Source organism: Pteropus vampyrus, unplaced genomic scaffold (genome assembly GCF_000151845.1).
Source record: "Pteropus vampyrus isolate Shadow unplaced genomic scaffold, Pvam_2.0 Scaffold592, whole genome shotgun sequence".
NCBI classification, from domain to species: Eukaryota; Metazoa; Chordata; class Mammalia; order Chiroptera; family Pteropodidae; genus Pteropus; species Pteropus vampyrus.
In genome coordinates, this window is record NW_011889373.1 from 202,940 (window position 1) to 229,040 (window position 26,101).

A 26,101-nucleotide genomic window follows, 5' to 3' on the forward strand; every position below is an offset into this window, starting at 1 on the left:
AGTATTGGCTCACTTAGAAGTGTGCAATCAACTTCAACCTTCAGAACATTTTAATATAAACTGTAGCAATTGAGCCAGGGTAGCTGATAACAAAAATACCTGGCCAGGTATCTGTGTGTGTGTGCGTGCATGCGTGTGTATATGTATAAATTGAGAAGCCTCATGTGAAGAAAGGTTCTGAATGAGAATTCCATTTTCCACACACTGGAAAATTTGCCAGGGCTTCTGGTCACATCTTAACACACATTAGAAATAAAAAGTAAAAAACTGAAAAGCAATATAATTTGTTTCAGTAACATATATTAAGGGATGGGACGGACCACTTCATACTAAAGGGGAAAAGTTACAGAATTACACGCTGAGGGGAGAAATAAATAATGCATCTTGCTTACTACAGATAAAATGTATAAACCTGAGTATGAGAAACAAGTCACAAAATTTTTTGTGGGTAGTCTTTTTCTATATTTAAGGGCTGGGCCGGTGTTTAGATATGTGTTTCTTCTTGGAAACCTGGGCATAAACGTTTCCTTGGAGTTTGAGCCACGGAAGAAGCTCTGCTAAAGAACAGCAGCGATATCCTGCAGATAGGTCCTTGGAATTGCTGATAGAGATGCAGGGTAGGTTTCACTAAATCATCTGAATTCTTTTATCCGGTCCTAAGTTGGAGGAAGTCTCACATTTTCAAGATGATCACATAGGTCTGGGAAGGAAAGCAACTATCTTGAACATCAACCACTGACAAGGGTGTGTGATAGGTGGTCTGCATTCATTAGTTTAATACAGTACTCACATCAAGGATAAGATATAACTCTTCTCATCCCCCATTCTACAGATGAGTATGTTGAAGATTAGAAAAACCAAGTGTCTCATCTAAAGTCTCACGGTGGTAGTAACAGAAGTAAGATTCATTTAGGTTGGTCCAAAAACAAAGCATAGTATGTTTAATTATACTGAGCAGATAGGTCTAGACCAGTATTGTCCAGTATGGTTGCCACTAGCCTCATGTGGCTTTTTAGATTTAAACTCATTCAATTTATATAAAATATAAAATTTAATTTCTCAGTTGCATTGGCCATATTTCTAGTGCTCAATAGCGACATATGGCTAGTGGCTTCCGAATTGGACAGCACACATGTAGAACATTTCCATCATCACTGAAATTTCTATTGGATACTGCTGGCCTAGAACTGATAGGCCATGACATAATTTAATTGTAAAATCACTTTTGTGTATCTTTTCATGGACAAGCTGTTCTACAGCAACTAATAAAAATGTGCATTGAAAGGTATGAACTTGATTTCTGTGCATTTAAAATCTTTTCTAAAATTATGAAAGATACATACCTAGAAGTGAATATAACAATGTATAATTTAACTAATGATTTTAAAGTGAATTCCCATGTAAGTACCAGCAGAGTTAAGAAACCAGATACTGCCAGTCCTCTTGTATCCTTCACTTGATATATCTCTTCCTGATCATAGTCCAACCCTCTTCCCTCCAGGGGTGACCATTAGCCTGACTTTAGGTAATTATTACTTTCTTTTATGCTTTCGCCACCTATGGGTTCATCGCTAGGTTATAGAGTTTAATTTTGCCTTTCAGAAACTTTATATAAGTTGAATCATAAAATCAACATTATTTTTCATCTTGCTTATTATGTTCAAAAGATTCATCCATGTTGTAGCATGTAGCTATAGTTTATTCACTTTCTTTGTTGTATATATAATGTTTCTATTGTGTAATTATGCCACACTTTATTTTTCTCTTCTACTGTTGATGGACATTTGAGTTGTGTCCAGTGTTTGACTATTACAAATGTCCTCTGGAAAAAAAGGAGGATTTTTCCTTCTGTCAAGCTGAGATTCTGGTTACCAGCAGTTTATAAACATTTCTGACCACAGCCATAATAAGAAAACATTTTATATTGTGACCCGATACATTTATAAATGTGTAGATCAGAAACAAAAATTTCCCTAAAGAATAACTGACTTGATACGTACAAGGCACTCTGGTATTTTCTTTTGTATTCAATTCTAATCTATTTCTTTTTCTAAAAAAAATCTGTTTGTGACCTTCTAAATCAATTTTGGGATCCATTAATGGTTTGCAGCCCACAGGTGGAAGAATTCTGGAATGTAAGTTACAAAAGATACAGATGGCAATACTAGACTAGTGTGGCCCTTCCAGAACAAGCCTTCCATGGTTTCCATGACTACCTATTTTTCAGTCCAACAAAATCAACCATGCAGTGAACCAAAACCATTATGGCAATCTGCTCCTTCCTCTCTATCAGAATGAGGATGTAAATGCAGAACACAACTGAAGCAGCTGGAACGTGGAATCTGTCACCAGTGCCCTCAGAGAGAATCTAGGTCTATCTGTAAACAGCCTCATGTCCCAGAAATGGTTTGTCAACATATCTCACCTGGACTATGGAAGAGCTGACCCCTTCCCTCACAATCGTTCAGAGAATTTCTTTATTCCTTTACAAAGCTGGCCCTTCTCCAGGGTGTGGAGGAATTACTGATGACTCGGAGAAGCCAAGCCTCAACTCTGAATCAGAGGACGTGCAGCCTCGTAAGCTACCTTTCTTGTTTTCCCCACATTCCCAAGTTCACTCGGCTTCTCAGCACTGCAGACAGTGAGTGTCACTTCTCTCACCACATGCCCAACTATCCATTGCACCCTGTGGACTTGCCTACCGGGGTATTATAGGGGCTCTTTCCCACCTTGCTGAAGATGGGACCCCAGAGTAAAGGGCCACAGCCTTTCCAGGGTGGCAGGTCAAGTTGCTAATTCTAATTTTTATGCAGAGTTGTGAGCTGTGGCTGGTGAGGGGGAGTGACATCTGGGAATTGTGGGTATGAGGTGGGTGTGAGGTTGACAGCATTCTACTTTTAGCTGGTGAAGCAAGAACATGTGATATCCTGGAGGGTCTCAAGGGAGTGGGAGGTTAAGAACAAGGGTTTGAAAGTCAGATGGCCTGGACTCAACCCCAGCTCTTCTACTTCCTGGCTACGTGGTTTTGACCAATTATTTAACATCAGCCATGGTTTCCATGGTGTAACAGCTACTTCTCAGCCCTGTTTTGAAGATGCAATGGGGTGATGCACATGAATCACTAAATGCCTAACATGTAGAAGGGGCACACTGATGATAACTGCTGTTATTATGCTTCGTGTTGTTATCCTATCGGGGAAGAGGAAATGGTGGAGAGGCCTAGGCAGTGACTCTGGGAAACAGCTAAATGTAGGATAGAATGCCTGAGAACTGCACATATACCATAGTCCCCTTTATTCATGGGGGATACATTCTGGGACCCCAAATGGATGCCTGAAACCATGGATAGTATTGAACTCTATGTATACTCTTTTCTCCTATACATACATATTTATGGTAAAGTTTAATTTATAAATTAGGCACAGTCAGAGATTAGCAATAACTAAAAATGAAATAAAACAATTATAATATAGTGTAATAAAGTTATGTGGATACGATCTCTCTCTTTTTCTCTCTCAAAATGTCTTCGAATTGTTTATTTCTGAAATTTTCTATTTAATATTTTCAGACTGTGGTCGACCACAAGTAACTGAAATCATGCAAAGCAAAACCGTGGATAAGGAGATCTGCTGTACTACACTCGAACCAAGAAACTTGCTCTATCTGGGATGGCAGACATGGGTTTGTCTTGCTGGTCTGTTGGTCACTAGAAACTTTAAAGAGAGCTGTGTTGAGAATGATTCTGAAGCCCCAGCAAGTGTAAGGGTGGCAACAGATATTATGATTGACACCATGTCCAGCCGTGGGCTTGAAGTAGAGAGGAGTGAAGAGTTTGGAGTGAGCATTTGCCTTCCTTGCCCCTTTAGGGACTTAATATTTAGTGATTTAATCTTTCATTTCCCAGGATTTTCAACAGGGCTCTTCTTTAAAACATTCTTTTTGATTAGCACCTTGCTGAGTGGCGTGTAAGCCTCAATCACACTTCAGTAAGGACACAGTCTGCAAGGTGCATATTTGAGGAGAGGATTACGTGTGTAAAGGAAGTGGGTCAAGTAGTAGAGGGGAAAAGAAGTGGAAGGAAAGAAACAGCCAGTCACAGGATAAGGAAAGTAAATGGAGAGAGAAAATTAGAACTTCTAATTTTCTGAAATCACATCCTAAGCTCTGCCTGGGCCTCAGTGCAAGGCAACTGCCAATGTTCCGTACCTGGCTGAGCAAACACCGCCACCTGGTGGTCAAAGAGAGTGTGGCTGTCGAGAGGTCAATTTGGAAATCACATTTGAAAAATGTAAGGAAATGAGTGAATGGGTAGAAAATTTAAAATATTTAAAATGCGTGTTTTGCCATGTGCGTGTAAATGTGTGCTCGGGCTATAGAAACCAGATGGTAGAAGTTATATTAAAAGGTAAATGAGGCAAATTGGTAGTTACCAAATACTCATGGGGATGTAAAGTAGACCTTAGGGAATATAGTCAATAATATTGAAATAACTATGTATGGTCTCAGATGGGTCCTAGATTTATCAGGGTGATCACTTCTTAAGCTATATAAATGTCTAATAAACATGCTGTACCTCTGAAACTAACATAATATTGTTTTCCAACTGTAATTGAAAAATAAAAAAGTATTTAAAAAAGAAAAAAGAAAAAGTAAGGTAAACAAGGAGAATGAATCTTTTCTTCATAGTTGACATTTACTGAATGTTTACAACGTGACAGGCACTAGTCTAGGTGTTGAATACTTATCATATCATTTACTCCTCAAATCAACCTTATGAGATAGTATAATTATATCTTCATAGTATTTTTGTGGAAACTGAGGCACAGAGGGGTAAATGCACCTGGTCCAAAGTCACTCAGCAAGGAAGAGGCAGTGCTAAAAGTTCAACCCTGGCAGTTTAGCACAGAGCTCAGTGCATATACTGGAAATATAAAGAAAGCTAAATATTGAATGTAAGCTTCAAAGTTTTATAGAGTAAGTAGGGAAAGGAATTGAATTAGTAATGGAGACATGGAGATAATTTATCTTTCCCCAAGTGAATCACTCCACAGATATTTACGGAGCCCCAACTGTGCACTCTACTGCACTAGGCACTATGAGAGCTATGTGTCTGATATGGGGTACAGTCCCCACCCTCAAGGAGTTCACAGTCTAATTGGGGGAAATAAAACACACATGTAAGATGCAATCAGAAAGCAACATATCACTGCATCAAAAGACATTGTAAGTTGTGCAGGGCCGAGTATAGGTGATGAACAGAAGAAATTGGGAGGCAGTAATGAGCGAGGCTAAGGAGTGGGGGTGGGAGCACTGTATAGTAAGTGTAGTGGGTTAATGGAAATGTCTGGAATTCAAATGAGCCTGAAACAGACAACTTGGACTCCACAGCAACAGATTAAGTACTGCTGGAAGGGAAGCCTTAATGATTGGTAATAAACACCACTGAGGTCATATTCCTGCACATTGATTGACTTTTTAAATATTGTACTCCAACTCCTTCCATTAGTAGTGAGATCTCCTGGGCCTCCCATGTCAAAAGAATACTTTCTTGCGCTCTTCATCTTTGTGACTCCCCAGAGGAGAGGCAAGAAGCGTGCAGAGGGGAAAGCACTGTGTGGAGGGAGAGGAGTTGGTGGTCTAGACCACAGACTGTGGAGCTGGTCTAGATTCAAATCCTTGGTTAGCCTGCCAGCTGTGTGACTTTGGGCAAGTTACATAACCTTTCTGTGCCTGTTTCCTCATTAGATTGTGATCAAGATGCTTTAATTCAGGTAAGGCACACAGAACAGGGCGTGGCACTCAGTAAACTGTTCCAGTATAACTGTAATAAGAGTAATAGTCATCTCTTAAAATGTACATTAATGGGCTTTTCTCTTTTGCATTTCCATGGGCTGACCCTGTCCCTAGTCACCCTGAAGCAGCATCTTCTGGGATGAGAGAATAGAGGGATGTGATTTGGGCTACAATTGGAGAAAGAAGGTAGACCTCAAAGGTATGCAGGGGGGCAGTGAGGACCCTGCATCCTATCGGCCCTCCTGAGACCTAAGCCTGGGAAGGGGCATATTGAATAGGCCGAGAAAATACCAAAGGTTTAAGGTCTTTTACTTCTCTTCCTATCGGTGACTCTCTGAGGGACATTTGTCCAGGGCTCCACCTAAGCATGCATTACCAAGGAGGAGGAGAGGGCAGACAGGGTAGGGACTAGCCCTCTGCTGTGGCCATAGGGACCCAGAAGCCCAGCTTTGCCCAGGGGAAATGGGATGTGAGGCTGAGGCTGAAAATCTTCCCTGTGCCCTCTTCCAGGAGGGGATGGTGTGGGCTCCAGAGTCTGCAGCTCACAGCAAGCCGAGGAAGCGAGCAGAGGATAGGCCCACCAGCTGTGGACCTTGGCAGCGGACTCCAGCAGGGTGTATAGGGCCCAAGTGTGAGCTAACACTGGCCTGACCTGGCCCCAGGATTGGCCTCGGGCCAGAAAGTGTGGCTTCCTCTGTGGCATGAGGTCATACACAGTCTCTCTCCCACACACATTGGTGCCACCATCTTAGCAAAGGAGGAGGGCGGGAGGCATTCTGAAAGACAGAGCATTTTAAGTCTAGGATATTTGGTTATTCTAAAGTCACGATTGAGTTCAGCCGAGATGGAGACACCAGGCTTAGCAAGGCTTTTTTGTTGTCTTGTTTTTTTGGTGCCAAATGGGGCCAGAGACTCATGAGGAAGTTCATATCCATTCTAGAAAATAAGGGAGCTACATTTTATTTGGACTTCTGAGCACAATGAGGAAATCGGTGATTCTGCTACCTTTAGACACAGATACAGTAAGTCTTCACCATTGTCTATAGGTTCTTGGAAACTGAGATTTTAAGCAAAACAACATATAACAAAACTAATTTAAGCACAGGCTAATTGATCTAAAAAGAGTTAATTTCCTACAGTGTATTTCTGGCCACAAAACCATCACCAAACTTCTAACTAAAGACCCCAAACACTTCTGAGGTTAAACATTGAAATAATTGTGAGCTGTGCATACAGTTAAGAAAGATGAATAAAAAAAGAATTCTTTTCCAACCCACTTATTCCTGTTCAGGGTCGTGGTGGCTGAAGCACTTCCCGGCAGATCTGCGTGTTGGGTGGGCACCCACCCAGGACAGCACGCCCTTCCATCACAGGGCACACTCACACCCACACCCACACTCACTCAGACTGGAACAATGTAGACATGCCAATTCACCTCATGTGCACATCTTTGGGGTATGGGAGGAAATTGGTGTTTCGAGAGAATACCCACTCAGACATGGGGAGAACGTGCAAACTCCACAGAGGCAGTGGACCCAGCCAGCAATCAAATGTTTTTTCTCATCAACATTATAATGAAACATTGAACAAAACTTTATTCAAGGACCTGCTACATGTGATGGAAGAGTCAGGTGTTCTTAATCCTCAGACAGCTGCCTTTGCTTGAAAAGCAAGCTTTCTGGAATGCTGGAGAGCCCAGGTGTTTGTAATCACCTGAGGAACTTAAACAAAAAACCTGATGTGGGTCCAACCCCAAGACATTACCATTTAATTAGTCTGTGGTGTAGCCTAACTTTGGAATTTTTAAAGCCCCCCAGGTGATTCTAATGGGAAGCCAAGTTTGAAAACTACTAAATAGAAAAAAAAATATTTTCTCTATTGCTCAGGATATTTTCACCTAATACAGAAATAATAGAGTGAGGAATAGACATCATCAACTTCTTACTGTAAATACAATTTTCCTGACATGAATGGAAGAAAATGCCATCCGAGGAGCAGACCTGGCTGATCTGGCATTTTTCTGGTGCATTTAGCATTCTCCATAGAAAAGTAGGTCTTCAGGGTATCTGTCCGTCCAAGTGTCTAGAGCAGCACTGTCCCGTAAAACACATATCACAAATGCCAACCACATACAACTAGCCACATTACATTTTCTAATGGCCACATTTAAAAAGTAACCAGAAAGAGGTGAAACTAATTTTACTAATACATTTTATTTAGCCCAATATATCCAAAATATTATCATTTTAACATGTCATCAATAAAAAACAATATTAAGATACTTTTCATTCTTTTTTTGTACTAAGTCTTAAAATTCTGATGTGTTTTACATTTATAACACATCTCAATTCAGACTAGGAACATTTCAAAGGCTCAGTAGTCACACGTGGCTAGCGGCTGGCATACTGTACAGTGCGAGTTTAGACATGACGGAGTTCATCAGTATTAGAATGCTCTCTAAGGAAATGACATTATAGCATAAAATTTATTTCCCTTTGAAAACATGTCGATGAGATCAGGGTGCTGAGAATGTAATATTTATTTCCTCCTATAATCCCGGTTAGTCTGTCAGGTTACAGAGTCCTGTCCTACCTGAATTTCTTTAGGACCTGTTAGAACCCTTGCTTATCTCTTTCCTTTAGAATAAGTTCTCCAGAGAAAGTAGAGATTGAATTCAATCTGGGAGGTGAATGTAAAGCAATCCTAAGGAGTTCTAAGACCTAAAAAGTGAGGTCAACATTTAGGCAGAGAAATTAGGATCTTTTTTTCCCTATAACCCATGTACTAGGAGAATTGTATGACCTTGGTGGCTAAAAAAGACCACTCTGCTTCCTTTTCCAACTCCTGGGACCCTCTCTATACTTCAAGATGTCCAGAGCCAATTGATCAGATTTCAGGGCTAATTTGTCCACAGTAAGCCCATTGGTCTTATAATTTCAAGAGATGAGTATTGGCATTGAGATGAAATATGTAGGGTAGGTCTTATAGCCTGTCGTTATACATTTAAGCTACTTAAACTTTTCTAACATGGGGAAATGGTTCCTTCTAGATGTGTCAGACCAGCTAACTAGAGTTCTGCATCAGGGTTGAAGGAAATAAAATGTCTTGCTTCTTTATTTCAGAAAACACTGTCCTTGCGGACTTTGAAGAATGAGGTGGATCGTCTGTGTAGCGACTGAAGTCATTCTTGGCCCCTGGCCTGACACCATTAAATGTCACGTAACTCTGACCCCTGAACCAAACTGTCCTCTACAATGCAAGCACTTGATAGTCTCCCTCCTAAAATATAGGTTTGAAGAAAGTATTTTTTTTCTAATTTATTTACTTAAGCAGTGTTAACTTTGTTTCCAAAAAACAAACAAACAAAAAATAAGACTTCATAAACCAGGTTCTAGGCTCAGATGTGCTCTAACTCACTGGTTGGCCTTGGGTGAGTCCTATCAGTTTTTCCTGGAAAAGAGGAGCGTCTTCCTGACCACAAATATTATGGTAGAATAGGATTTCTATTCCAGAGTTCTTTTCTCTGGGACTGTCATGATTTCAGACCAATGGCCTCCTCATGGCTTTTCGGAGCATGGTTCTAGTATTTGCTGTACAACCACAGGAAAGTTTATCTCATTAGTATGAGCTTTCTTTTCTGTAAAATGGAAATAATTGCAGTAACTGCTACATAAGATTGATGTGATAAATAAAAGTGATCATATGTGTAAAGCGCTTAGCATATTGCCCGGCTCATGCCAACACTATTATTTTCTTCTCCATCTCACAATGTAGCTCACCTCTCCAATCTCACCTACCTCCTATTGTTCAGGAACACTGGCCTACGGGCTGTTACCTGATGACAAATGTCCTTCTTACTAATTCCAGGCTTCTGCACATGTCCCTTTACCAGAAACATTCTTTCTAGTGCCTTCACCAGGCAAATGCCTACTCATGCTTCAGATCTCAAGCAGGGGCAGACCTAAGTTTTATGGGGCCAGAAGCATAGATACTTTGGTCTGGGAAGAGGCTTTAAAAATATTTAAAAAATGAATTCAACATAAGATATAAATGAAAAAATATTCAGAATGAAATCACAGCAAATTACTGGTGCCTTAGAGATTCAGGTTTCTTCCTTCTGTGATCTCTTTGGAAAATGTGGCAGAAATGCTTAGTAAATGTACTTCCATATTGAAGCCTGACTTTTATTTCCCACCTAGAACATGCTACTACCCCCAGCATGGGGAAATGGTTCTAAATCCCAGGGGACAACATTGTTCTAAAAAAAATTGCCACTCCACTTAAGAAGGTCACCTTGTTAAAAGAAGGTGACACCAGGGAAGCATTCTCTTCTCCACTGGGGTGGTGGTGGGATGGTCCTGCAGTACCACTCCAAAATAGAATTTACAAATACTGTTTTGTTTCTTGAGTGCTATCGCTCCTAAAAACAAGATTCATTAACTGTAGTTTAGGTAATTAAAACGGGAAGCCAACTGATAAGAAATTAAACCAGTATGTATAATGCAGATGCCTAGAGGGGATGATTTCCCCAGGACTCTAGGAAGCAGGCTAATCAGGCTTCAATCAGGAACTCATCATTCAAAGACAGAATTAATTCAGGATGGAAGGCAGGGAGAGAGCAGAAACACATGCAGAATCTCAAAAATCTATCTGGATGAATCTCTCCTTGGGAAGAGGCAAAGCCTGAAACCCCTCATAGGAAGGTGTATACCACAGTGGACTCTGGGTGGGAAGTTTCCTCATCACCTGCTGCAAAGAGATGCAGCTGCATACTGCTACATACTCCAAAGATGTTCTGGGTTCCAAAAGCTGCTTAAAGCAATGCTGTTTCAGACCTTCTTGGCCTAATAATTTCCAGAGACACAACCATGCAGAGAGGGTGACAAGGAGTGACACATTCCCTCGAGCAGGCTTCTATGGCAGACACACCTCCTTAGCAGGTGAGGAGCCTAGTCTGATAAGCTGAGTTATGTCCTGGGAAAGGAGGGATTGGGGTTGTATCTGAATTCCCAGCTCTGTACAAATCTCTGCTTCTATGAAGTGCATTTTTCTGAAAAAGAGAAAAGGCTCAAAACGTTACTCCTTTATAGTATATGATTGACATTTCTGAGTTCTTTCCCTTTTGGAAAGATGTTTGTAGAGAATATAGTCTCCCGGAAGGAGGGGCCCGGAGAAATATAGCCATAGAGAAATAATATATACTTCCCTCACAGTCTTCCTAATTTTACATACTTGGGCCTAAACACTGTAAAATAATTATCACAGTGGGGCAGGGATGGGAAGAGAACCACAGGCTCACACATTAAGTAGTAAACACTTTATGGCTAAAATGGATATCCATGGAAAAGAATGACCCACAGTTCACCAGTAAACATTCCAAACTTACGGTTTTAAGTTATTAGTTAGTACTGACAACATGCATATGTTTTCTTCAAATAGCTTTTCAAAGTATGCCGTAGTTTTCCTAGCATTCATAGGCAAGTTAAAACTTACTCATAACTTTAAAGAGAACTCCATAGAAGAGAATTGAGTAGATTTACATTGAGGAAGCTTTGTGAGAGCAAATGAAGTGACTGGTACAATTATTAAATGGAATATGGACTCTAGATTAGATACTAGTATTATATCCAATGTTTCCCAAATTTGATCATTGTACTATGACTAAGTAAGAGAATGCCTTTGTTCTTAGGAAATACACACTGAAGTACTTAGGAAAAGAGGGGTAAGAAAAAGTGAGAATGATTAAGCAAACATGACAAAATGTTAATAGGTGAATCTAGGTGAAGGATATAAAGGAATTCCTTGCACTATTCTTCAGGCTCTACTATTAGCTTGAAATAATTTAAAATAAAACATTTACATACCAAATGAAGTAATTTTAGATTGATCTACTTAAACACTGTACTTGCATAAATTGTTTTCTTAAGGGATTTATTTAACACCAAGAGATCTCTTTTAAAAGACTAATCCTATAGCTATATCCTTCCAAATTCCAAGGCCACCTTCAGAAGAAAAGGAATTACTGAAACAATGAATGTCTACTAATGATCTGAAATGACCCCGTTAATAAATAACTGGTATTTTTCCAACCATGGATCATCATTTAAATTAGATTATTTGTTCATGTTAATATCAAGTCACCCCTTTGGTATATTTCTGGATCAGTATACAATTTGTCTAGAAGAGATTTATATTGTCTCTCTTTTTTTGTATCTCATATAGCAATCACAGACAGCTAGCTGAGCAGAATCTTAGTATCTAGCAGTATAATTTTAACAAATGGAATAAATGCTTATAAAACAATCAGAGGTGATTCCATGGACTGTTAGTCTTACAAGGCAGAATCCTAGCACTCTCAGATTTCTCACGCTACAGAAGGAATTTTCAGGTGAGGTTACAAAACCATAATTAATCACAACACAACCATTTTCAAATTACTGTTTTAAAAATAGTTTCTGAAGTCAAAAAGCCATAAAAAGACTGTATTAGGAATGAAACGCAAGGAGAAATTGAAAAATTAATTTATTATATGAAGAAACATAAACAATATTAGAGTCAATGGCTGCACAGAAGCAGCCTGCAAAAGCTCACATCCACAATTTACTGGCTGAGAAATACTGACACATACACTCATAACCATAGCACTAATATTCTAAGGTGGTTCCAAGGAAATGCTGTATTTGACAATCAATTTTAATGTTTATTTTCCCATCTACAAGGCTGAAAAGATTAAACCCACATTCAATTAAAGTCTAGCAAGATCAGGCATTCAAGTTGTAAATTATCAAAAGATGCTGCTATGTTCTTTATGAAAGATGATAGATACAAAAATGATAAACTCATCTGCCATCAAAAGCAATTTCTCACATTGCAGTGGGTGTTTTTTCTTCAAGTATCAAGTGTTTGGGTACTAATTTTTGTAAGTAACTAATGGTAAGAGGAAGGGCAAGGGCTGAATTTTCTCTAAGAGTAAAGACCACTTACACTTGCCCTTCTTTAAGGCCAAAGGCCAGCATATTCACTCAAGACACTCATGTGGATGATGCTGCTGTCACTTTTCTAACAGTAAAAAAAAAAAAATAATAACCTGTTTATAGATTTGAATAACTATAATAACAACTCCTTCAATATTTATGGCACTTTAAAAATATTTTCAAAGCATTTTCACACCTATAATTTAATTTGATCTTTCCAACAACCTTGTGAGGTAGGCTGGGCAAGTATATCATCCAAATTTGGTGGGCGAGGAAACTGAGGCAAAGAGCAGTTAGGTAACTTGGGCTTGACAGGGAGATGCCAATCTCTACACTATGCTGTCTCCACTAATGAAGAGGGCAAGTCTAAACATGTTTGATGATCTTATTTCAATATATTTTGAAGAAATACTTTACTTCCATCCAGCGAAATGATAGTAATTCAGTTGGAGCAGCTGTCATGACAAGTTATGGTATATAATTAATTAGACAAAGCACTGAGAATTTTGGAAATTGGAATTATAACTAAAAACCACATTTTAAATCTCAACACTTGAGAGAATTTGCTGGTTTGTCTTTAGGGCAGCCTAGCTCTGCAGTCTGACCTATAATTTTACCATCTCAGAGGTATAATATAAATAATTTTAAAACAAAAATTCTCAGTTCTCCATGACTTAAATTTTCATCATGTACAAATGAAAGGGGTGGTTTCTTTCCCCACAAGTAAATGAACATACATGGCCCAAAAGCAGGGGTATCTGTATATCTAGGGTTAAAAATGACAAAATGACAAAATTTAGTTACCAAACCTCTTTGTCCTTATATAAGTGGCTCATAATTGGGCTTTAGGAGTCTGATGGACCATCACTGTTAGTGTGGTTTGAGGTCACTCAAAATGCTTACCTATCTTCTACATCAAAATGACTTAAAATGTATTTAAAGGCTCAGATTTTATAATGGTTCTTGAAACAGGCTTCCAAACCAAGACTGGGAAGTACCAGTCTCTTCATCCCTGTCTAATTATGACCACAACTCCTGCTCAAGCTCACCATATTTAACCTGTCCCTTCATAGACTGGCTGAAACTAGATGGGTCAGAAAGTTCAGCCAAGTCCTTAGACTGTCAACCCTGATTGACCTGTAATGTCCAGCTTAGTCAGTAATAGGTTACCTGCTTCTAGATATTTCATTATCAAGGTTCTTATAGTAGAAATAATGGCACTAAATCCAGGAATTTTTCCAGGGAGACTGAGGATATGCTAAGCAATCCTTTTATGAAATGAATAGGGTTCAGAAATTATACCGAAGATAGGAGAGTGTAGAAGGATAAAATTGGGAATCTTGTTTAAATTAACTCATAATCATGCCAAATCAAAATGCATTCAGTTAAAAACAAAAATCTTCTGGTCATTTTATCACTTTATAATTTTAAGGTTTCTGAAGTCGTATCTAATTTGGAGGGAGAAGAAAAACCTTTTCCTTCAAATAATAAAAAGTAAAATGTCCTATATACCTGTGTTAGGTGAAAGATTTCTGTGGAGTTTTCTATAAAACTTAAGTTAACCAAGGTAACTTTTGTCTGAAACTTTCCTGACAGGTAAGGAAGAGGGGAAGTAAAGACTGTAAGTTTTATTTTCTTCTTTATTAAGAAGGCAAATCATAGTAAGTTCTGTTAGAAATTTTCCAAAATTGTAGGACAGGACTGAACCTTGAAGAGGTTTAAGCCTACCTTCTAACAAATTCATATCTTCAACCCTTCCGAGAAGGTAGGAATTCTGCTTACAAAAGCCACCATCATTTTGGTGTTTTAACAACTCTCTTGATCGAGAATTTATTCAATATATTGAAGGAACACACCACTTTCCTAAAATTCTAGGGCTGCCATAACGAAATTTAGAATTCAATTTTGCATCCATGGATCTTTGGGAATAAAGTCTCCAAATCTAGACTTTTGAATCAATTAGAGATAGCAGATCAAGGTGGCTACAGTTGGTTATATACAAAGAGCCTTAATGAGATACAAATGGAACATCTGTCTACTCAAAAACCAACCTTGAACAGCCCTCTATGAAAACTCTGACGGAAATTATGTTGCTGATTGCAAAACCCCAGTAACCTTCTCTGGTCATTAGGATAGCTCTTGGATGAAAAGTATGTTCAGGGATAATAAAACATTTGGCTACCTAGACCAGCAGTCCATAAAACTAGAAAACAAGAAAGCCCCTGTCCTCATTCTACCTGATGGATCTAACCAGCTCAACAGATATTATGGGTACTTTGTCAGTGAAAAGACCAGTAACACCTGGGAGAACACGGTCAACTATAAATGGTGGTGCCTTAGGCTACCCCTCCAACACTCAGGGGTTTCCCTGGCTTCTCTCAATAGTTCCCACATACCCAAGAGCTCTCTAAAGGGGAGCAACTCACAAGAAGTTGAGAGCTAAATTCCTGCTTTATTAACTGTGCAGGGATCATCACTTATATGAAGAACAGGGATCACCCCAGAAAACAAGAGACTCAAGTCTCATTAAGCAGAGCATGACTCATCGGCCGTCAAGATCTGGCTCGGCATAGAACTTATTTTACTGCTAGAAGGTGTCTCTTCTCTGTCTTCGGGTGACCTTAGATCTGTCTTTCCTATAGACTCTGAGGATTTCTGTCGCCTGCAGGGACAGCAAACACACTTTAGCCACTGCTGAAAGCTGTCAGAAACACTGGAGGAAAAGAGCTTTTTGCAAGGGTGGAAGAACTGATAGAACACCAGCATAAACAGAACGGCTGTGCAATACCCAATGAGCAACTTCAGAATCAACAGAGGTGCACACACATACATATAGATATCGGTCTTGTAAAGATACCACATGAGGAGGAGGAAGGCATTCTCAATGAATCTTAGCATGTAGTATACCAGTAGCCAGTACCAGTTTTGGGACTTGCTGATGAGGTCAGGGTTATTGATTTTCAGCTGCACTGCTGACCAGCAGAACATGTTGATACCGGCATAGAGTAAGGTGAGAAAGCATAGTACGATGGTGGTGCCCACTCGACTGAGGGCCTTCTCGATGTTCTCAGGGAATGGGGAGCCACTGCACCAGAAAAGGATCCAGGGGTATATGAAGAAACTGAAGAAGTTGATGAGTATGACCAGCACCACCCAGGCCTTCAGGACGGAGGTAAAGAGCACCAAGACAATGACACGGGTGGCAATCTCAAAGCTCCTCCAGAGGAAGATACAGACATAGGCCAGAGGTTTCACCTTGACATCATATTCATCATACTTGATCTTGATGGCTAGGATGTTGCAGCGTAAGGCTCCATACACAATGGACAACAGGGATAGGAACATGCAAAGACCTGGGGAGAGAAGAGAAGCACTGTCAAGTCTCACCTCCACCAAGAATGCTACTGTGGCAGACACTGTCAGTCCTCTACCCATATTCCTTGGAACCTTCCGTGCCCAGACTGACTTCCACCGGTCAGTATCTACTCACTGTACAGTAGGGCTTTTTCTCGGGCTGTAGAAGGATGCTTTGCCCAGGTGCTGGACAGTTCTGGGGAATTAGTACCCCTGGGAGAGCCCTCAATACCCCAATTACAGGCCTGATAATATCTGGAATGTAATTACTCTAGCTCTCCCACCCCTTGCGTAGAATAATTCTGAGTCAGGTATTCTATACTGTTTACCAGTATTTTCTCATAGGATTACTTTAAAGTCACCCACGTTGACAGCTGTCCAGTAACGTTCACTTTATTGGCTGCCTTCCCTTCCGCATCTCATTTCCCTTCTCCCATGCTCTTTACACTGTCCTTCAAAAATACCTGCAGCGCTCAAATACTTGTCTCAGGGTCTGCTTCAGGGTCGGCTCAAACTAAAACACCCTCCTAACCTCATCTTGCTCTGTCTGAATATGTAGTCTCCCTTAAACGGTACATTTTATTTCCTCAATTAGCTTACAAGCTCCTGAAGAGTCAAGAGTGACCACGTCTGATATTTCTTCTTGATATTCTTCAACATACACCAGGAGTAGGTACACAAACAGAAGGCCCTCAACAATAAATTGCTCACCAAGTTCCTCTCTTTCTGCAGGACTTTTAATATTGATATTCTGATTAGAGAATGCTCACTTTTCTTTACTCTTTAGTAGTTACAGTCTCGAATTCTGCAGATTGCTGAAGAAATGAAAATCTGTTACTGAGAGTCCATCTGTCTTAGGCTGAAGGGCCTTAGTGTTTTAGGAAGTCTTAACTCTAGCTGTTTATTTCTTAAAATAACTTATGGCTAATGGGTTTATCCAGTTTATATAAAACAGCAGGACAAGATGTGGCTCATTTAAATGGAGCATGGTACTGTGTTTGAGAGCATGACACTGTTGGCTGTGAGTTCTGTTATCTAAGAAATGTGCCGCCAATTCATAAGCACAGACTGTATGGTCAAAATGGAAATATAATTACTTATTACAGGCTACCACTACCTCCAAACACTAGAGCAAAGAGGGAGGTGAGGCAGGGCTTGGAGTCAGAAAACAAGAGTCTGGCTCTGGTTTTAGTCTTGTCTTGCCAGGCTACACTGGGGAAATGGACATCTCTTTGGGTTCTTTTTATCACCCATAAAATTGAGGTGGTAATACCTTCTGTGCCTGATTCTTAAAATGCAATGTCCATGTAACATAACTGTCTCTGTCTAAATGTATAATTTTAAATGCATGAAATAAAGGATTTTTTCTTAAGTTCTGAGTCAACGAGAAAATGTCTATATTTGGTTGGCATAAAAACTCTGAAGCCTTGGTACTTATTTGCCTGGGAGAAACTCAATTTTACTCAAAGCATCAACTTTTCTCATAGTCTTTGACATTGATTTAAATCACCAATATCACTCACTGTATAGATTGTTGTCTACTAATCAAATTTAAAATAAAGAAGTACTATCACGGGAGTAGGCTGGGAGGTAATTGGACTGAGTTATTTTTCCGGAGAGGCTATTTCAATGAAACATTTTAAATCAGTACATATTGGTGACATATTTTTATATGTGTGTTTACAAATTTCTATACCCTAAGAACCTAGTATTGAATAATTTTCTCTTAGTCCTTATGTTTTTCCCACTATAAGAAAAATACTTGAAATGCAGATGAACTAAGCATAATTAATTAAAATGTAAATTATGTATTCATACACATACAGTATTTATACTGTTATATTTATGATACTTTAATGCCAAATTATTTATTACTTTTAACAATGTAATGACCCAATTTTAAAGCATTTATTCATTTTTCCCATGTTAGGCCAATTATATCCAAATTACATTTTTTTCTCTATCAAGACAGCCAATTATTATCCAATCCTTTAGTAGCATTCTACCACTGAAGCCTTCTGAGAATGCAAAGAAATTGTCCTGAAATCACTGACTTCAATCATCACTCCCACTGTTGGGTGCTCATGCAAAATGTCACAGAAAGAGAGCCAAGAAGTTTCCGGTTAAGATGGCAGAGTAGGTAAATGCTGAGCTTGCCTCCTCTCACAATCACATCAAAATTACAAATAAACTACAGAATAACCATCATTGAAAATTGCCTGAAGTCTATCTGAAAAGAAGTCCTACAACTAAGGACATACAGAAAAAACCACATCAAGACTAATAGAAGGCACGGAGATGCTAAACAAGCTGGTCCCACACCTACATGTGGCATTTAAAAATTAAGAGAGATATCTCAACTGTGGAGGTCCCCCTGGAGGAGAGAAGTCTTGGTCTCACAGCGGGCTCCCCAGTCCAGGGTTCTAATGCCAGGAAGAGAAGTCCTGTCAACTTCTAGCTGTGAAAACCAGACAAGATTGTGGCTGAGTGAGACGGAGGGCTGCTAGAGTCCTAGACATTCCTCTTAAAGAGCCTGCACACATGGACGGACTCATTCCTCTGAGTTCTAGCACTGCGGCAGCAGCTTGAAAGGCACCAGGAACACACAGGGAAGAACTGATTTGTCTGACTTCAGGGCAAGGACTGGAGGAGCAGCTTTTTCCCAGACAGAAGTGCTCGCAGAAGCTACTGTTTCTTTGTTGGGCCCTCCCTGCTCCTAGTGTGCAGATGCAGGTGGCCATATCTGAGTTTCTGTCAACCTGGCTAACATGTGTGGCCCTGCCCTGATTATTCTCTGAGACCCCACCTCACCCACTTGTGGGCCCACCCAAGCCACTTCCAGTGCCTTCTCCATACAAATGGCCTGTCTTGGCTCATGCTGCGGAATTTCCTAAAATCTCTCAAAGGTTCACAAACTCAAAACAAGCAGTGTCTGGCCTTGGTGTACCTTGTACCTCTTGCTGAACATTCCAAGCCTAGCAATAGCAGACATCAGCCTCAGTTTGTGGCTTGGCCTCTCAAGGCACCTCCAAGCCCAGCATGGGTGGCCACCATCTTCGGATTGCTTGGTGGCTCATGTCAGGTGGCCCCGAGCAAAGCACAGGCTGTGGCTGAACTTGGCCTGTGCAAGGTCCCCTCCCAGGAGTCCTCAGAGTGACATGCCCAGTGGCTGGCTTTAGACTGAGCCCAAGCGCCACCAAGGGCCGCATCTGGGAACAACACACCAAAAAGGCACCGTGGTCAGGCACCAGGGCCCTGCTAAAGCGAATCTTGCTCCATAGGCTCAGCACCTGCACAACAGCTCCTCCACTGGTCATGGCCAGTCCTCACAACCAATCAGTCCAAGGGTCAATACTTCCCATTGACGTGCAAACAGTAATCAAGCCTCGAATATAACAGGAGGTCATATTCAATGCATACTGGACACACATGGAGCCCCTGACTCAGGTGACCAGGGAGACTGTGCCACTGGGACCCACAGGACATCTACTACATAAGGCCACTCTACTGAGACTGTGAGACATAGCAGCCCTACCTAATACATAGAAATAAAAACAGGGAGGCAGTCAAAATGTGGAGACAAAGAAACAAGTCCCAATTGAAAGAACAGAACAAAGCTCCAGAGAAAGAACTAAACAAAATGGAGCAAAGTGATCTACCAGATGCAGATTTCAAAACAATGCCAATAAGGATGCTTAATGAATTTAGGAGAAGAGTAGATGAACTCAATAAGAGCTTTAGCAAAGAGATGGAAAACATAAAAATAGAGATAGAAAACATAAAAGGGAACCAGTCAGAAATGAAGAATACGGTAACTGAAAGAAATGAAAAATACATTAGAGGGAATCAACAGATTAGATGAAACAGAGGACTGAATTAGTGATTTAGAACATAAGGTAGCAGAAAACACCCAATCAGAACAGCAACAAGAAAAAAGAATCCAAAAAATGAGGATAATTTAAGGGGCCTCTGAAACAATGTCAAGCATACCAACATTCACATCGTAGGGGTACCAAAAGAAGAAGAGAGAGAGCAAGAATTGAAAACCTATTTCAAGAAATAATAATGGAAAACTTCCCTAACCTCATGAAAGAAATAGGCATACAAGCCCAGGAAGCCCAGAGAGTCACAAACGAGATGAAGCCAAAGAGGCCCACACCAAGACACATCATCATTAAAATACCTAAGACAAAGACAGAATCTTAAAAGCAGTAAGAGGAAGGCAGTTAGTTACCTACAAGGGAGCTTCTATAAGTCTGTCAGCTGATTTCTCAACAGAAACTTTACAGACCAGAAGGGACTGGCAGGAAATATTCAAAGTGATATAAAGTAAGGACCTGTAGCCAAGGTTACTCTACCTAAGCAAAGTTATCATTTAAAATCGAAGGACAGATAAAGAGCTTCTGAGATAAGAAAAAGCTAAAGGAGTTTATGACCACCAAACAAGTATTACAAAAAAATGTTAGAGGGACTTAAGAAGAAGATCAAAAATATAAACAATAAAATAGCAATAACTACATATGTATCAACAATTACTTTTAATGTAAATGGATTAAATGCTCTAATCAAAAGACATAGGGTAGCTGAATGGATAAGAAAGCAAGACCATTACATAAGCTGGCTATAAGAGATTCACTTCAGATCGAAAGACCCACACAGACTGAAAGTAAAGGGATGGAAAAATATATTTCATGAAAATGGTAACAAACAAACAAACAAACAAGAGCTGGGGTAACAATATGAATGCCAGACAAAATAGACTTTAAAACAAAAATATAACAAGAGACAAAGAAGTACCCAGTTTTCGCACTTCTGGGTATTTATCCAAAGAAACCCAAAACACTACTTTGAAGGAACATGTGCATCTATATGTTCATTGCAGCATTATTTACAATAGCCAAGATATGGAGGCAACTTGGGTGTCCATCAGTGAAGGAATGGATAAAGAGGTGGTATAATGGAATATTAGTCAGCCATAAAAAAGAATGAAATCTTGCCATCTGCAACGATATGTATGGACCCCGAGGGTATTGTGCTGAGTGGAATAAGTCAGTTAGAGAAAGACAAATGCTATTTGATTTCACTTACATGTGGAATCTAAAGAATAAAATAAATGAACACAACAGAAACAAAGTTATAGATACAGAGAACATTTTGGAAGGGGGATTTGGAGGGATGGATGAAAAAGGTGAAGGGATTAAGAAGTACAATTTGCTAGTTACAAAATAGTCATGGGATATAAAGTACAGCATAGGGAATATAGTCAATAATATGTTAATAACTACGCATGGTGTCAGATGGGTATTAGATTTATCAGGGTGATCACTTTGTAAGTTATATAAATGTCTAATCACCATGTTGTACCCCTGAAACTAATATTATATTCTATGTCAACTGTAACTGAAAAAAAAAAATTAAAAAAGAAGGGGGTAGGAAGAGAGATACACTTGGGAGATAAGAAGCTTGTACAAAATGCTTAGAAAGTATATTTCTACCTCTAGAATTCAGCTGGTATCTAATGAATGGCTAGGATGATACTCATGCAAATACCTACTTATTCAGACTTAAATGAATAAACATTCCCTGACATCATTTCCCAACCTCATCTTCGCACAGTCAACACAAAAAGGGAGCAGTTGGCAGTTCCACCTATTTAAGTGGCACTTCGGAGAAGTCTAATGTTCCCTAATAATCCTATTCTCATTTCCTATGAAGGTGTGTGTGTGGGTGGGGGGGGTGCATTTTGCCATTTTCATCTTTTATTAGAAGGCAAGACATCATTTTAGGTAAAGCTAAAAAGGTTTTGGCAATATTCCAAACCTCTGCCTCACTTATAAAGCTTCTCGTTCAATTCCGGCCAAAAAAACTTCCAAATGAACTATCTTCCTATTTCACAGGCATGAATTTATTAGGCATGATTTGCTCATTTCCTAACTTAATACCAAAAACTTAATCTCTAGGTTAAGTGATGGAGACCATTTCCTTCCTAAAGATTTCTCTTAGGAAAGGAATTCTAACAGTTTCTCTGTTACTTTGGAGAGATAACAGAGGCTGCTTCCAAGATGGAAGGTGGTAAGTGGTCATTCTCTGTAATGTGACCACTGTCCACGGACAATGGATCTTCAGTAAAATGGCTGAACTTGTGAAATTCTCGGGTGGAAGAGATTTTTCAAAAAACTTCGTGAACAGCTTCAAGGGAGGAACTAAAACAGCCTGAAGGGATATGGTGTGCAGTGGCAGAAGGAAACTGGATGAGTTAGCACAGTAAGCTTCTGGAAATTGAAATTTTAACCAGATTTCTGAGGGGTTGTGATTTTTAACTCTTTCTCTCAATGCAGTAGACAAGGTATCTTTCTCATTATCTGGAGCCAGGATCTCTACCTGTACTATACTCCATGACTGCCTCCTTCTCAAAAATCTTGCTCCATCAATTATCATTTTCCTCTCCTAAATTTTCAACTGCTCTCCCTATCTTGGCCCTTTTTCCTGAGTGTATGAATATGCCTAAGTTAGCTGCATCTAAAAAACCATAGTAGTTGGCAAAACCATACAAAATTGTTGAAGCTATGTGATAGCTACACGGAGATTTATAATATTCTCTCAATCTTTTTGTGTATTGGAAAATTTCTAAATAATACTTCCTTCCTTAAGGAAGTGAGGGTGGGAAGAAGGAGAAAGGAAAGAAGGAAGAAAAAAGAAAAGGGTGAGGGAGGGAGAGAGGAAAAAGTTCTTCCTTCACCCTGCACTTCTATCTAGTACTACACTCTGACCCTTTTCAGCCAACCCTCTTAAATTAATTTATCTCTAATCAAAATACTCACATTCTAATCCTCAACTCCACGTAGTTTGGATTCTGGTCTTGCTCCTTCCTGATATCTCTGCAACGTTTGATGCTGTTCATTCCCACCTTCTTGAAACTTTTCTTGTGGAAGTGATCGCATCATTTTCTCCTAATCATCCTCTCACTTTCTTTGCAGCCCCTTCTCATTTTCTTTCATAGGCACATCGTTCTCTTCCATTCAGGAACCATGGTTTTATTTTCTCCTTCTAACCTTAGGCCTACCAGATTTCTCTTCCTAGATACCTTATAGGTGACTCAAAAACCAAAACCAGAACCAAAACAAAACAAAACAAAACAAACAAACAAACAAAAAACACGGACAGAAAAAACTTGTATTTCCTTGAAATCTCCTCTTATATTTCCTCTAGCAGTTCATGACACCATCACTGCAGATCATCCTATCTAGAAATCTATGTGTTAACTTGAACTTTTCACCTTCCTCTCCTGTCACACCCAAACAGATCCATAAGCTCTTGCTACTCAGTGTGGCTCATAAACCAGCAGCATTGACATTGACTAGGAGTTTGTTAGAAGTGCTCCACCTCAGACCCATTGAGTCAGAATCTGTATTTTAACAAGATTTTCCAAGTGACTGTATGGCCACTAAAGTTTGAGAAGTACTGCTCTAAGTTATTTTCCTCCTCCCTTTCTGGTTCTGTCACTTGTTTACTCTCATGGCTCTTGCCACAGGGCTCTAACTCATCTATTTCTCTGCCACCAGCCTTCCTCTTTTCTTTGCCCAAATAAACCCTACTTGTTCTTCAAGGTCCAGTTAAAATGTTACCTCATCAATAATGCCTTTCCTCAGCCTTTATTCAATTACATTCATTCAGTTGTGCTAGATGCTTCCAAGACTCTCCTAAGCTCAATTAACTGCCACTCTGTTGGGCTTTCACAGCCACCTATGCATATCTTTATTTCATCACTTGGTACCTTTGGTTTAGTGTACTCTCCTAGAGGTAGCTACTGTTTCATACAGATTATCACCAGCACCTAACACAGTGATTGGCACAAAGTAGGTTATTGATTTATGCATGTTGAATAAATGAATCAAAAATTACACAATCTGTGAACTGCCTTTTTTCACCACTGAATGAGTAATTTAGGCTCCAAATCTCTCGCAGACATAATTGAACTCAGAAATGAGAATTCTCAAAGCCTCTTACCAGAGGGTGACTTCTAGGGTTATGGGCTTCCTATGTAAATACACTTGCATTTCTCATGTGCCTTCCTCAATTAAGAAGTTGTAGCTGGGGTAGGGGAGGGTGAGTGAAAAAGGTAAAGGGGAATAAGAGGTACAAACTTCTAGTTATAAAATAAATAAATCACAGGGATGTAATGTACAGCACAGGGAATATAGCCAATAATATCATAATAGCTTTGTATGGTGACAAATGGTTTTTAGACTTATTGTGGTGATCATATAGTACGGTATATAAATATCTAATCACTATGTTGTACACCTTAAATTAATATTATATTGTATGTCAACTATACTTTAATAATAAAAGAAGAGTTACACCCATTTCCAATATTTCTTGAGAAGTAGAATCCAAATTAGAAAAGATCTTTAAGACTTAAGTCTTACTCTGAAAAAGTTTTTTTTTGAGATACAGGAGGGAGGCCTGCAAACAGGGAGATGTAGGAACAGTGCAACATTCTCTGACCATAGAAGTAACTAAGGAAGTGAAGTACTGCTTCAGAATGTGGGGCCCAACCAGAATTAAGACAAGTCTGGGTTATCCTGGTAGTGTTGTCTTCCTGGCCAGTTATCCAGATCGTTGTTTTTGCTGGATTCCATGGCTTACTCCCTGGAGTTATCCTTGACCACTCATCCTAGGACCCAATGTTCTGCTTTAATTTCACTCCAGGCCCTGACAACTGGTTAGCAAACTGTTAATGAAGAGGTTGAAAATGAGAGAGATTATCATCACTATGAGCTTGTAGCCATATCTGCCACCTTTCCTCCTCAGTCGCTACCACAAATACTGCTTTTGTTCTTTAACAGCTTTACCAAGATATAATTTACATACCATGTAATTCACAGTATACAATGTACAATTTTATGGGGTTTTTAAAAATAGATTCACAGATATGTGCAACCACCATTGGAGTCAATCTTAATCCCTTCCCTTCTTTTCTTCTTTCTTCCTTCCTTCCTTCCTTCCTTCCTCTCTCCCTTCCTCCCTCTCTATTGAGGTAACTTTAGCTAATAACATTATATAAATTTTGGGTGCACAACAGTATAATTCAATATCTGTATATGCTACTGTGTGCTAGAGTATAGACCACCAAAAGTCTAGCTTCCTTTGATTACCATATATTTGACCCCTTTTATGCATCTTTTCATGGCCAAATAATATTCCAAGAAAACCTCAAATAACATTCCAACATACAGATATACCACATTTTTTATCCATTCATCAGTTGACGGAAATTTGAACTGTTTCCACCTTATCGCTATTGCGAATAGTGCTGCTATGAACATTCCTATACAACTGTGCTGTCCATTTTTCTTGGATCTATAGGAGTAGAATTGCTGGGTCAGATGATAACTTTATGTTTAATTGTTTGAAGAACTGTCAGACAATTTTGCAAAGTGACTGCACTATTTTACATTCCCATCAGCAGTGCACGAGGGTTCTAATTTCTCTATATCCTCATCAATGTTTGTTGTTATTATTAACTTGAATTTTTATTATTATTAACTTTTTGATTCTAGCCATTCGAGTGAATGTGATCTGGATTTGCATTTTCCTGATAACTAATGATGTCGAGCATCTTTCATTTGTTTATTGGCCATTTGAATATCTTCCTTAGTTGATTCTGGTTCTTAACTATGGAACAAGCTCATTACAGATTTCACGTTGTCCCATATGTATCCCAAAAGTTTGCTAGAATTCAAAGGCCAGATCTGCATAGATTAATTTAAGAACAATATATTAGCCTTACCCACAACCATCAATGAACATCTGAAATTTTAAAAAAAGATAGTACAATTCTATCTTTTTATGCTTTTTTAATTTCCTAAAAAATGCGTCAAAAAGCAAAAAGATTTCCATGCTGACAGTGGAAAATTAGTTTGTTTTGGTTCAATTCAACACTTCTGCTAAGAACAACTGTACAAACACCTGTTCAA

At 39.4% G+C, this 26,101-nt stretch overlaps 1 protein-coding gene across 2 annotated transcripts in view; it reads right to left on the reverse strand.

Annotated features, from left to right (window-relative positions):
- Window positions 1-12,385: 12,385 nt before the first annotated feature.
- The window catches only part of XK (X-linked Kx blood group), a 51,389-nt gene continuing 37,673 nt past the window's right edge, over window positions 12,386-26,101 (reverse strand). For both annotated transcript variants that reach the window (XM_023525667.1, XM_011384562.2), the window contains exon 3: window positions 12,386-16,120. In XM_023525667.1, coding sequence (XP_023381435.1) covers window positions 15,294-16,120 — 827 coding nt within the window. In that variant the 3' untranslated portion in view covers window positions 12,386-15,293. The remainder of the gene's footprint in view (window positions 16,121-26,101) is intronic.